At 41.2% G+C, this 13,418-nt stretch overlaps 2 protein-coding genes across 4 annotated transcripts; one reads left to right on the forward strand and one right to left on the reverse strand.

Moving 5' to 3' along the window:
• The first annotated feature begins 601 nt into the window (after positions 1-601).
• Positions 602-11,904, forward strand: LOC110793957 (uncharacterized). 3 transcript variants are annotated; one of them, XM_021998893.2, is made up of 6 exons: positions 602-847; positions 7,931-7,980; positions 8,997-9,167; positions 9,295-9,441; positions 9,515-9,589; positions 9,676-11,904. In XM_021998893.2, exons 3-6 carry the CDS (start codon positions 9,020-9,022, stop codon positions 9,840-9,842), a joined length of 537 nt encoding a protein of 178 aa, XP_021854585.1. In that variant the 5' UTR covers positions 602-847; positions 7,931-7,980; positions 8,997-9,019; the 3' UTR covers positions 9,843-11,904. The 3 variants fall into 3 exon arrangements, with proteins under 3 accessions (XP_021854585.1, XP_056690921.1, XP_056690922.1); XM_056834943.1 differs by lacking the exon at positions 602-847 and adding an exon at positions 4,787-5,185; XM_056834944.1 differs by lacking the exon at positions 602-847 and adding an exon at positions 4,787-5,157.
• LOC110793955 (uncharacterized) lies at positions 10,853-11,710 on the reverse strand. The gene has a single exon (XM_021998889.2). The coding sequence runs from the start codon at positions 11,708-11,710 to the stop codon at positions 10,853-10,855; it is 858 nt and encodes a 285-aa protein (XP_021854581.2).
• Positions 11,905-13,418: the final 1,514 nt, after the last annotated feature.

Below are 13,418 nucleotides of genomic sequence, written 5' to 3' on the forward strand. Positions count from 1 at the left end.
AAGGCCCATGTGGCGTTGCCCCATGCGCGCGACACACTGTCCTGCTTGCTTGCGGGTTGGCGTTGTTGCTTGCGATGGGAAGCTGCCTTGGAGAGCTGCACTGTGGGCGTTGGTCTGGCTTGTGCTAGCCTATGCACTGGCCCTTGGCCGACTTTCGTGCTTCTCCCTTCGACCCGTGCTTCCGGCCCATGGATCAAGCTTTGTGTTTCCGATTCGGACAATACATCCGTTTCCGACAATATTTCAGACTCCGACAATATTTCCATTTTTGGCAATATTTCCAATTCCAACAATATTTCCGTTTCCGGCAATATGTCCCTCTCCGATAATATTTTCATTTTTGAAAATATTTCCGTTTTCGGTAATATTTCTGATTGTGGTAGTATTTCCATTTTTGATAATATCTATCCTATTAATAAATCTCTCAGACATATCATGCTACGCCGCCATGTGTCATCTTACACTAACATGACATGTTGCCACATAAGCGATGACATGGGGGTTGTCCTTTGAAATCATGCCCGACACTAAAAATGCTACATCGCAGTATCGAACCCACCACCTCCTTTTGTTTTGTCATCCAAAAGGATTTGTAGGTTACCTTACCACTGAACCCCGAACATCATATTGCCAATTCCGCCATTACATAGTATCTAAATATTTCCTTCTACCTAAAGAACCAATGAAATTTTAATTACGAACTGTTGGAAATGGAGACTATGTCATCGGTTGTAGGAAGAACAACCCACCATTGTCAAGTTTCTCCGGGTTGGTTAATCGACGGCATGGAGGTCATTAGGAATCCGACCGCCTGTAGTTACAGTTTAGCGTCTACTCATCCGTAACGGTAATCCTTTACTTTGTAAATTAAATTCATTTATTTCTGGGTTGATTAACACTCTATTATCTTAAATTGCACAAATTGAAAATCCCAATTGAATGCCTGCGGTTTTTCGGTTCTTTTGTTGGAATGGTATGCAATCGAATTACAGTCATTAGCTTGACTGTTATGCTTCTTTCATTGACGTTTTGAGTGTTGTTCAATTTACATCTACACTCATTATAGTACCAATGCGTAAATAAATTAACAGTTATCAATTACTATTGCTATTACTATTATTCCCCAAATTCAGTGTGTAACTGATTACTGATTGAGATGATCTAAAGCTGAAGATACGATCATTGACTACAGAGGATATGAATTGCTCATATTTTTTGTAACTGTTGGAACAACTGAAATAATTACAAGTTCAAAAATGACAATGGAATCTAGGAATTGAATGACGTAGCTGACAGGTGAAGGGGTCAGTACTGAGTCGTATAATCATCCCTATAAATTCACCCATATCAAAGTGGGTAGTGTTATGGGTCGTTTTGTATGACGTGAGGTCGACGGCATGAACGGGTCAACGTGAATCAGATCGTACCAGTTAACTCCTACTTTTAGGGAGTCGTTGTGGCTGAGTCAAGGTCAAAGCAGTTAGAGAATATCAAGGAATTATTTGAGGAGATCATGGAGGCAGTTGAAAAGATCATGGAGGCAGTTGCTAACACATTTATCTGACCTACACTTCTGTATAAATAGCCTCACCAGGTAAGACTCTAGGAAGAAAAAGGCTACGACAGAACCTTTACTACTGCTGTCTACTTCCTCCGCCAAAATATATCCCAAGAGCTAAACCAACTATTGCAATTCCCCCACGATACCTATAGCCTAGCAGCAACTGAAGATAATAAACCTACCTCTCCTAATTTCCATATAGACATTCCATTACACACCCAATTATCATTACCCACGTCTATCTATACTAACCTCAACAAAAGACCATTCTCCTAATGATATGAACCTGATCTATCTCTCAAATAATGCACTTTCTCATAATACATATCCTTCCACGAGGTATCATCCGCCATGAAACAAACCTTGGAAACATCAGTCGCCCATTACCAATCACCTTCTCCGATAATCCTCATCCACTTATGATCCTATATTACATTCTACTTAAGCATTGCCATTAGCCATATTTATATACACGCAAATATACATTGTACTTGTACTCACCTAGGCTATTTATGCCGATAACATAGTGGATTGGTGGACTCATTGCCACCCGCGGTTTTTATCCCTTTCGGGTTTTCCGCGTCACCATCTCTTGTCTTGTCTCTCTTTATTTTCTGTCATTTATTTCCTGTCATTTGCATACTTTATTTTATCTAGTCGTCTATGTCCCAACCAAAGGTCGTCCATACGAAATTTGGCATAAACAGTTTGGCGCCGTCTGTGGGGAGATGGCTAGATTTATCTTCAAACACATATCCACAAATATCCTCCCAAACACAATATTCGACCCACTTGGGCTCACCAATAAAGTTACCGCCAGGCGAGGGATTGTTGTCATACTGTGTCGCCACCATGAGATGGAGCTGCGTCAGGGCACATGTCGTCGACATGACAGGTGTCGTCGACGGGTCAGGTGTCGTCGCGGGTCAAGTGTCGTCGGCGGGTCAGGTGTCGGCGACAGGTTAGGTGTCGTCGACGGGTCAGGCGTCGTCGACGGGTCAGGCGTCGTCGACGGGTCAGGTGTCGCCGACGGGTCAGGTGTCGCCGACGGATCAGGTTTCGTCGACGGTCAGGCGTCGTCGACGGGTCAAGTGTCGTCAGCAGGTCAGGTGTCGTCGCCAGGCTCGTTGGTCGATGGAATATGGTATGACGTCAGGGTACATGTCGTCGCCAGATCAGGTGTCGACATCAGCAGGTGTCATCGCTAGAAGTGATGCGTTGCAGTGGTCGAATTCAACCTAGATGATGCATATCGTGACAACAACGACACCAACGCTTGATGACATCGAAAATAGACGTCACGGACCATCATGCAGATGTCACCACAAACAAGATACAATATGAGTTGTCTCGTACCTTGATAAGATCTCGAGACGATTTGATCACTTGACGTCGCGAGAAGTATGGTATAAAACTCAACCCCAGTGATTTTAATTTAAACTAATATTGTTTCTAGTCCTTGTTGTCACTAAAACAGATGCGAACACGTGACGTCATCCACCAATGACATGACGTCAACATAGTTTCGTCCGACGTCACCTCCACATCAGTCGACGACGTCTCCAAAAACGAAGGCGACAAATGGAGATTCAGCAACAAATTGTCGGCAACACTAGATTTTGTGGCTAACTTCAGTCCAAGTATCAAATAGGAGAATTTGTAGTTGTCCTGAAGTCGCCACAGGGGAGCATATAGTATACTCTATCTCATTTAATTTTCATATAGTATACTTGATTTTCTTTTTATACAGTATACTTTGCTTGTTTTAATTTTCAAAAGCACTTTGAAATATATGCTATACGTTGTTATCCTACTTTTTGTACTAACATCGTCACCACTTGTCGTTTGATCATGTCGTGTCGCCAAGTATTGTCTTGTCTACAGGTATTGACGTGTCGCTTGGCTAGGTCATGAGTACATCAGGCGACCGACGTTAGAATGCAGGTGACAAGGTACTGTCTTGTCTACAGGTACTGACGTGTCGCTTGGCAAGGTCGTGAGTAAAGCAGGCGACCAACGTTAGAAGTGTTACACGAGGTCACGACACGACATGAGGTCACGACGATACAACATGACGCCACGACAGCAAGTCACGACAGCAGGACGCGACCATTCTGGTTACCCCTATGACGACAAGAAGTTTCTTGGCGTTAAACATGGTACGTAGAAGTAATTATCGAACATCTTTATTTTAACAATATATTTCTTCGTAAGTTCGCCAACAGATCGTTGATTGATACATGAATATCAATGGGGGCTAAAGGTACGAACATACTTTCGAAGTGAGTTATCTTTTATTTATAATATACACGTATTGTCGCTGCCACGTACATCGCAGATCGTGAGGGTCATCAACACAATCGAATGGTATGAGTGACTTAATTCATTTATTAGTGACGTCAAAATTTTATAAACTAACACCTCATATCCTATTGAAATTTTCTCATATATCATCCGTGATAACTATTTTTCATTTACTAACGACATGCCGCGACTATACGCGTTAGTATGTATATTAATGACAACAGATTACCTTGATCATGACGGTATGCCCCGACGCCACGAGATGGCAATGACCGATGACACGACGCCACCAGACTACCGAGAAAGCTAAGGAAATCGGAATGTCGAATAATCATCATCAATGACCATGATGACACATGAGTAACTTCTAAACTATTTTTCACACACTTTCTCATTTCAATTCATTCATTGTTGTTCTCTTGTATTAATATGTCTCGTATTCAACGTTCATCAAGTTAACTAATAAATTTTTGCATCGCACCATGAATGTCTCAATTTCTCTAATGACTAAACCATTTTATCAAATCGTTTTGAGGTAATTTGACTTGACATGACGTTTAGAGGTTGCATCATGCTGACACGCATGTACGACGTCAAATATAAACGAACGTCATCATATCTGTGGCCGACTTCAGTCATGATATCTTCCTAAAGCCGCCACAGGGGGGCAAGATAGTACATACTCCTGTTCAGTTTAATATACTTGTTACAACTTTGAAATTTAACTGACGATGTGATACAATTTATTTTCATGATGATCTTGTCGTAAGATTTTGGTAACAGGTATGACGCTAAGACAAATGTACGGACACTGGGGCTCAACCACTATCACATGTCGAAATAGGCGGATAAAGAGAAGTCATTGGGTTTCCCAAAGACGACAAGTGATAAGACGTCAACCGATTAACAAGAAAGGTAATTTATAAAGAGTTCACATGTATTTGAATTTACGACATATTGTAATGTAAGTTTGTCAAATGATTTTACCAAAGACGTTAAGAAAAAGTCCACTTAAGACAGTATAAGGAATTCACATTAACCATATGCTCCTTCTTGTGCCACATTGCGAGGATCAACCAATAAGTCGACCAACGTTGGAATGGATAGTGTCAAGACTAGCGATGCGTCAATCTCATTTAACGTGACGGGACGACGCCAGATGTGACGACGATGATACAAGCGATGACAATGATCTCAGGAACGAAAACAAGATCGGCGACGAGAGGTGCCACGACATCAGGAGAATGCTGTTGATTGTAGAATCGTCATCAAGGGACAGTCAGCGACACGACGTAATTTCGTTACACGAGCCCATATTAAGTAATATCTAACACTTACTTCGTGCGTTAATTAATTTATTACATTTTTCACTACACTGCGATTAAAGTTCAATTTCAGTTTTTGTTATCTGTCGCATTGAATATATCCTTCCAAACGCAATTATATTATATTTATGTTTCATCTTATTTATTTGAAAATCGACGCTAACATCGCATCAAGCGAACGTCCACCTCTACCTTTTCTATTCTCTACAGATCACTTGTTGACGATATCACCAACGACAACAGCAACGAACGACATCATCAGAAGACGACATCAACGAACGACGCTATCAACTACAAGCGACAACGTCTCCATGGTCATGACCCTTAAACTTATTGGATCCCAACGACGACATGTCGCTTCTAAGCGCGACCACTACAGACGACGCAGGTTCTATTTATGTGCACATAACTTCGTGCTTTGAGTACCTCACAGGTGTCATCTATTCCACAGCGAACAACAGAGACAACGTAAACAACATTTTAAGCTAACGACGTGTATGCACCCTCGACGCTTGTCCAAACTCCTAACCAATCGCCAAATACAAAACAGAGAAACACACGTCTTTCCCCCTCAACACTGACGACAAACAAAGCCGACCCAGAATGCTCATGTCCTACTTAAACTGTTGTTCTGAATATCCCATAGGCTAAAGTCTCCTTCCATAGATTGCGCCATCCAAACATCTTATCCCTTGTCCTCGTGTTATAGGAAACCTCACAACCCTTCGACTCTTCTTGAAATTCGTCATAAGGTTGCTTCGAACCATCCACTTCATTCACCTGTAACTTCAACTCAGTCGTCTGCTACCTATCCTCACATGACATTGCAACCATCTAAAACGATTCAACCATACGCACACTCGACGCAACTTCCTTCTCTAAATTCTTCGCATGACTACGAACAAATGAAGAGGCTTATACCGCCTTCATACGGTAGATGTCACACAACAGCGACAATAGAGGCACGCCTGTAAACATCAGACAACAAACTAAGATACAACAGTTGGCCATGACGCCCGTAAACATCAGACGACAGACTAAGATACAACAGTTGGCCATGACGCCTGTAAACATCAGACGACGTACTAAGATACAACAGTTGGCCATGACGCCTGCAAACGTCAAATGACATACTAAGGTACAACAGTTGGCCGTAACGCCCGCAAACATCAAACTACGGACGAAGATACAAAAGTTGGCCATGACGCTAGATACCTAACTGACGTTATGTCTCAACATGTTTTCGCACAGGTTTTTAAGAACTACATCCTATTGTCTTACGCTCGTTAAGAGAAACAATTCTTTCACAAGATGTCAGGTTTACATCTAATTAAGCTGAGGACACCAACGTCGACATGAAGACACCAATATACGCATGATGACATCGAGTGCTGTCAGAAATCGTGGATGACACCAGGTGGCGACGTCATTGAACAAGGCTAAGTACGAAAGATGACGGACAAGCCGAAGACAGTGACAGATTAGCGTCGATAACAAACGAAGATGGTGACAAGCTTTGAAGATTATTTTCCTAACTTCCGGCTTGCTACAATTAGGAAAATGGGGGCTATTGTTATGGGTCGTTTGACGTGAGGTCGACGGCATGAACGGGTCAACGTGAATCAGATCGTACCAGTTAACTCCTACTTTTAGGGAGTCGTTGTGGCTGAGTCAAGGTCAAAGCAGTTAGAGAATATCAAGGAATTATTTGAGGAGATCATGGAGGCAGTTGAAAAGATCATGGAGGCAGTTGCTAACACATTTATCTGACCTACACTTCTGTATAAATAGCCTCACCAAGTAAGACTCTAGGAAGAAAAAGGCTACGACAGAACCTTTACTACTGCTGTCTACTTCCTCCGCCAAAATATATCCCAAGAGCTAAACCAACTATTGCAATTCCCCCACGATACCTATAGCCTAGCAGCAACTGAAGATAATAAACCTACCTCTCCTAATTTCCATATAGACATTCCATTACACACCCAATTATCATTACCCACGTCTATCTATACTAACCTCAACAAAAGACCATTCTCCTAATGATATGAACCTGATCTATCTCTCAAATAATGCACTTTCTCATAATACATATCCTTCCACGAGGTATCATCCGCCATGAAACAAACCTTGGAAACATCAGTCGCCCATTACCAATCACCTTCTCCGATAATCCTCATCCACTTATGATCCTATATTACATTCTACTTAAGCATTGCCATTAGCCATATTTATATACACGCAAATATACATTGTACTTGTACTCACCTAGGCTATTTATGCCGATAACATAGTGGATTGGTGGACTCATTGCCACCCGCGGTTTTTATCCCTTTCGGGTTTTCCGCGTCACCATCTCTTGTCTTGTCTCTCTTTATTTTCTGTCATTTATTTCCTGTCATTTGCATACTTTATTTTATCTAGTCGTCTATGTCCCAACCAAAGGTCGTCCATACGAAATTTGGCATAAACAGGTAGTGATTTACTAAATCCCCTGTATCAAAGTCATCAATTTGGGTGAGTTATCTCCTAACAACTTAGTCATCTACCATTCCCGGTATAGTGTAAGGATCTGAGGATGCCTACTGTTAGATAGGCTCGGCTCAACCTACACTATATCCTAATGACATGAGTGCCAACACTTGTGTTTTCTTTGGTGAACTTCAGTTTGGTGGGGGTATTACCTTTTTCCCAAAGTTTGTAGTGGTAACTACTAAAATTCTTCCATTTCTATTTGCAGATTGTGGATGGCCAAAACCAGTGCTTGACACTCTACTGAAGGTGCTTGAGGTACTTTTTATTTTGTTGATACCATGTTCACAATTTCATGGATTTTTTTGGTCTACAATTCTATTCTGGTAGTTGACATTCTGTTACCACTGGGCATTGCGTCTGAAGGATATAAAAACCAACACATGTTCAATATTTGTGTTAAAAAGTAGGGAATTTTCATTTGTCTTTCTTTAGAAATGACAGAGGACTACATGAGCAACCAGAAGACGGTCTTCACTATATGTTTCACTACTCTTCTATCCCATATCATCATGTGGTATGATCTCCCACAACCACTATACAGACAATACCATAACCAACGGCGACAAAGATATGTAGCAACCATCAAATTTGCACCACATAAACAAGCTTCACCCATCAAAATTCGTTGCAAATCATCAAAGGAATTGAAGTCCCCCACTGAGAAAGCCGCACATCTTGCAATACAAAAGCCGAAACAATTTTACCTGTTTGATGTAGAAGATTTCTACCTAACAGGCATCCGCCATGAGAGGAAGAAACGGAGAATTGCAGACATTAAACGAGTTCAGGCCGAGTTGACCTTAGAGACAATGAACCATGGATATGAGGATGTGTACAACAAAAATAAAGAACTTGTAGGGATACTACAGAAGATTAAGAAGTTAGGACACCCAATAAATTGGGCAACCTTTCATTCTTGGTGACTTTACAAAAATCAAATAGTATAGTGTGAAGTACCCCTCCCCGTTGTGTCCTACGATGTTTGTTCTTCACCAGACATTTAATTTGGTTGGTGGATACTTGGTTACGTAAAGATATTATAACTTTCATTGGATTTTACTTACGCCATGTCTTTTATACTACATGTCTCTTTACTGCCTCCCGTATAACATAGAACTGTATTATAGAAATACACATATGTATGGTTTATACGTATATATTGATGACACTATTACAGGCTTTCATAAGTATGTCACCTTATTTTCAGTGTACTATCTTATTGTTTTAGGGCAAGATTCCGAATAGATAAACTTCTTTGTTTTATTACTCAGGTACTCATACAAAAGCAATTGACATGGAGGTCGACAAAGAAAAGGCAAGACAAGCAAGACTTTCACGCCGATATATTATTATGCAAAGAGACAACAAAACAAGGGTCGCGATAGCACTCCAAGAAAATAACGACCACAACCAACAAACACCAATGTCCATAGTAAATAGAGGTTAGAATACAAAGTATTCAACTCACTGTAAAATCATTTCAGCTAATTTATTGTACAGTTGTACACGTTCCACTGTCATTTATTAGCACACATTGTTGTTCACATTTCACTCTTGCATTTTCACCAGGGTCATCCCAGTCTCACGCATATTGTCGCAAAAGGAGGGCTAACAATGCTGAATCTTCATCCTCATCGCGTCGCAGACAAAGATCAACAACAGTGACCAGTGAATGTAGCATCCAAAGAACAGCAGTATACCTCAATACCACTACAGGTATAATATAATTTTCATCTATATTACTAATCAAAATATCATAAAGAAACAACTCAAAATACCTTTTCCCCAGCAGATGTAACGGCTATGGAAAGCATCAACAGTAGCAACATAAGTCAAAGCACAAGTCCAACGCTACAACATCAACGTAAGCCCACTCCTCTTCACATGCTTCTTACATTTGTTGAATTATGGCCATACAAAACTATCTTAAACTAAATATCATAACAACAGGGAAGTACAACACAACATGGAACTTTGGTGGACCTAAAGAAAGATGTTCCCATTGCTCTGCAAGAGTATGGATTGAGGAAAGAGTGAAAAGTGTTGGCTCAGTTGACAACCCAAAGTTTAGCATTTGTTGCCAAAGGGGGAAGGTGCAGGTTCCGAAGCTTAAATAACCTCCACAATTGTTATGGAACCTCCTAAACCCGGAAGGGGGATCTCGGAATAACAAGTTCAAGGAGAACATAAGGGAATACAACTCTATCTTTGCATTCACATCAATGGGAGGAAGGGTAGATATGAGTATTAACAGAGGGCCCGGCCCATATGTCTTCCGCCTACACGAGCAAAACTACCACAAGATGGGCTCATTACTTCCCTCCCTTGGTGAGCAACCAAGATTCACCCAACTGTACATTTACGACACTGAAAACGAAGTCTCCAACAGAATCAACTCCGTCACAAATGAATCCACAACTGACCTCGACCCCGAAATAGTCGAAGGCCTTGCAAAAATGCTTTACGAAAACAATGAACTTGCAAAGGTGTTTAGAATGGAAAGGGAGATATTTGTGGAGGATGACATGACAAATGTTCGAGTACGCTTAATTGGTACGTGTTCGAAAGATGGGAGACAATACAACCTTCCAACTACACAGGAGCTCGCAGCGGTAATTATAGGGAGCGGTGACACAGAAAAAAACTGTAGAGATGTTATCATTGAAGAAAGAGGGTATGGGCTATGAAGGATATCCGAAAATCACCCCAGTTTCATGTCCTTGCAATATCCTCTGTTGTTCCCTTATGGAGAGGATGGCTACAGAATTGACATCCCACATACAGATGCAGAGACGACATCTAGGAAGAAAAAAACCATAGTCACTATGAGAGAGTATTATGCTTATCGTCTGTGTGAGGAAGCAATGACTCTCATACTTTGTGGGAGATTACGCCAACAATTCATGGTGGATGCATTGACCTGCATTCAAGAAGTTAGACTAGATTATGTACGCTTCAACCAAGGTACAATAAGAAAAGAAGTACTACGTGGGTTGACAGATGCATTTTCTCAGGGCCGGCTAAAGGGAGGTCCAGGCGGACCTCCAGCATCGGGCCACAAAATTTTAGGGGCCGAAAAAGAAATTATCTTGGTTTTTTTTTTTTGAGGGGAAAGATTAGTGCTTCATTAATCAATGGCTAAAGAGTCCATGAGTACATATGGGGATATATTCACAGGATAAGAATACTCCCAAACTTGTTCGATTCCGAACGGCAATAATCTAGCTAGATGGTGGGCAACAAAGTTCCCGTCTCTTTTAACATGAGACCAAGCAACAAATTCAAAGGAGGAGCTGAGAAACAGAATATCATCTAGAACACCATCTAAATCCGAGAAGTAGGTAGTCCACTTAGTGAGGCGTGAGATTATTGACTGGTTATCAGACTCAACTATCACTTTGTTTAGTCCATACCTCTTGGCGAGTTTGACTGCGAAGAGAATTGCTTTGCATTCTGCGATTTCTGGAGGCCATCTCCCTCTGACTCTTCGAGTTCCTGCAAAGATTATAGCTCCTTGTGAGTCTCTTGCTGTTGCCCCTAGGCCAATCCACCCTTGTTCGCTCAGCGAAGCATCGCAATTAACCTTGACAAAACCAGAAGGAGGGGGTTTCCAAGTCCTGGGGCTGATTGGGGAGGTGTTGCTTATACGGTTGTAGATGCGATTGCTATACTTTCCTTGTTCCTCGACGAGCCGATTCACTCTTTCGCGGACCAGCAAATGTGGGATGTCTTTATTATTAAAGACTTTATCATTGCGCCTATTCCAAGTCCACCATAGCAACGCTGCTCCACGTTTTCTCACGGAGGCATCCAGTTTCTGCCACTTTTCAAGTATGTCTTTGAAATCTGCATTTTCATCCTCACATACTAGGTCCTCACAGTCACACTCCCTCCACAAGTCACGTACCGCTTGGCAAGCAAAAAGGGCGTGGTGCATGGTTTCTGAAACTCCAGGGCACCATGGGCAGTCCTCGATTTCCAGCATATGGCGGTGCTTTAGAAGAGCACGGGTTGGGAGGGAGTTTGTGCATAACCGCCATAGAAATTATCTTGGTTAAACCCCCTGAAACAAATATTATATATTTAACAGCTGCTTTATTATATATTATGTAATATTTATCCCAATTGGTTAGGAATTATAAGTGTGGTAGCAATGACCAGGGTTCAATTCTTCTCTGACCCTTTTTTTATTTGCTTTTTTCATGTCCATCAAACTTTTACATAAATTTTCACAAACCATCACACATAAAACGTTAAACCATATTATTAATTTGACTCTATATTTTTGAAAAATTAAAAAATATTAATATAATAATTATGTGTTTTACATTAAATAATTGTCCGTAAAAATTTATAAGGGCCCAATATTTATATTTTAGCACAGAGCCTCCAAATTACCGAGGACGGCCCTGTATTTTCTCGAGGGGATACAACACCAGCTTCAGTAGGGGAGCGTATAGTATTACCATCCTCAATTACAGGAAGGCCTAGGTAGATGATGCAAAACTACCAGGATGCAATGGCCATTTGTCGTTGGGCCGGGCCACCTGACCTTTTCATCACGTTCACATGTAATCCAACATGGAGCGAAATAATAGATTATGTGGCAGCCATTCCAGGGCAGCGACCAGAAGAACGACCGGACATAATTGCTAGTGTATTTAAGATCAAGCTTGATGAATTAATGAGAGATATAAGAATAAATGAACACTTTGGAAGGGCAATTGCAGGTATGAACACCAACACAATGGTAAATAAAGGAAATACAAACGTTTACGTACATAACAAGATTTGTTTAATTTTGCAGTAATTTACACAATTGAATTCCAAAAGAGTGGTCTACCCCATGCCAAAAATCTTCTATTTCTACATCCAGAGGCCAAGATTGACAACATAGAAGACATTGATCGGCTAATTTCAGCAGAACTTTCAGACAAAGAGACCGAACCCCTTGCATATGACCTAGACGTCCAACTTATGGTTCATGGGCCCTGTGGGGATATGAACCCGAAATGCCCATGCATCGAAGACGGAAAATGCTCCAAACACTATCCAAAAGAATTCAACACCGGAACCAAAGTAACAGATGAGGGTTTCCCACTATATAGGAGGCTTGATGATGGGCGAACAGCTACAAAAAATGGACAGACAATAGACAACATATTCATCATCCCCCCTAGTGTGGACCTATTGGTGAAGTACGGAGCACATATTAATGTAGAGTGGTGCAACAAAGACAAGTCTCTGAAATACATGTTCAGGTACATGAATAAGGGCCCAGATATGGCACTTGCAGTCATTGAAGAAGCACAAAGACCCTCGGGGGGGGGGGGGGGGGGGTGGGGGGATGTACAGAATGGGCAGGAGCAAGTAGTTCATGAAATTGCTTCCTACCTAAATTGTAGGTACGTATATTTGTTTCAATTTATCAGTTTCATTTCCAGTGAGCTATACAAAATAGAAACAAAACTCGACACTTACCAACCACTGATTAGTTAACACACCTTAAATTACTGCTTAAAATATTCATATGATTAACATACTTTCATTTCACTCACGCTTGCCAAAAAACAACATTCTGACCCTGTTGCTTCCTACAAAAAATTGTAGGTACGTGTCAGCATCAGAAGCTTGCTGGAGAAATTTATTCCTTTGACATTCAATACAAGTACCCCTCAGTTGAGCGTTTAACC

This window comes from Spinacia oleracea, chromosome 1 (assembly GCF_020520425.1).
Source record: "Spinacia oleracea cultivar Varoflay chromosome 1, BTI_SOV_V1, whole genome shotgun sequence".
NCBI lineage: Eukaryota > Viridiplantae > Streptophyta > Magnoliopsida > Caryophyllales > Amaranthaceae > Spinacia > Spinacia oleracea.

Excerpts from the sequence above, each read along its gene's own strand:
- LOC110793957 (XM_021998893.2), top strand. The coding sequence starts at position 9,020 with ATGGAGGTCGACAAAGAAAAGGCAAGACAAGCAAGACTTTCACGCCGA. Across the intron at positions 9,442-9,514 it reads ATACCTCAATACCACTACAG|CAGATGTAACGGCTATGGAA; the intron begins GTATAATATAAT and ends CCTTTTCCCCAG. Across the intron at positions 9,590-9,675 it reads TCCAACGCTACAACATCAAC|GGAAGTACAACACAACATGG; the intron begins GTAAGCCCACTC and ends TCATAACAACAG.
- LOC110793955 (XM_021998889.2), bottom strand. The coding sequence starts at position 11,710 with ATGCTGGAAATCGAGGACTGCCCATGGTGCCCTGGAGTTTCAGAAACC.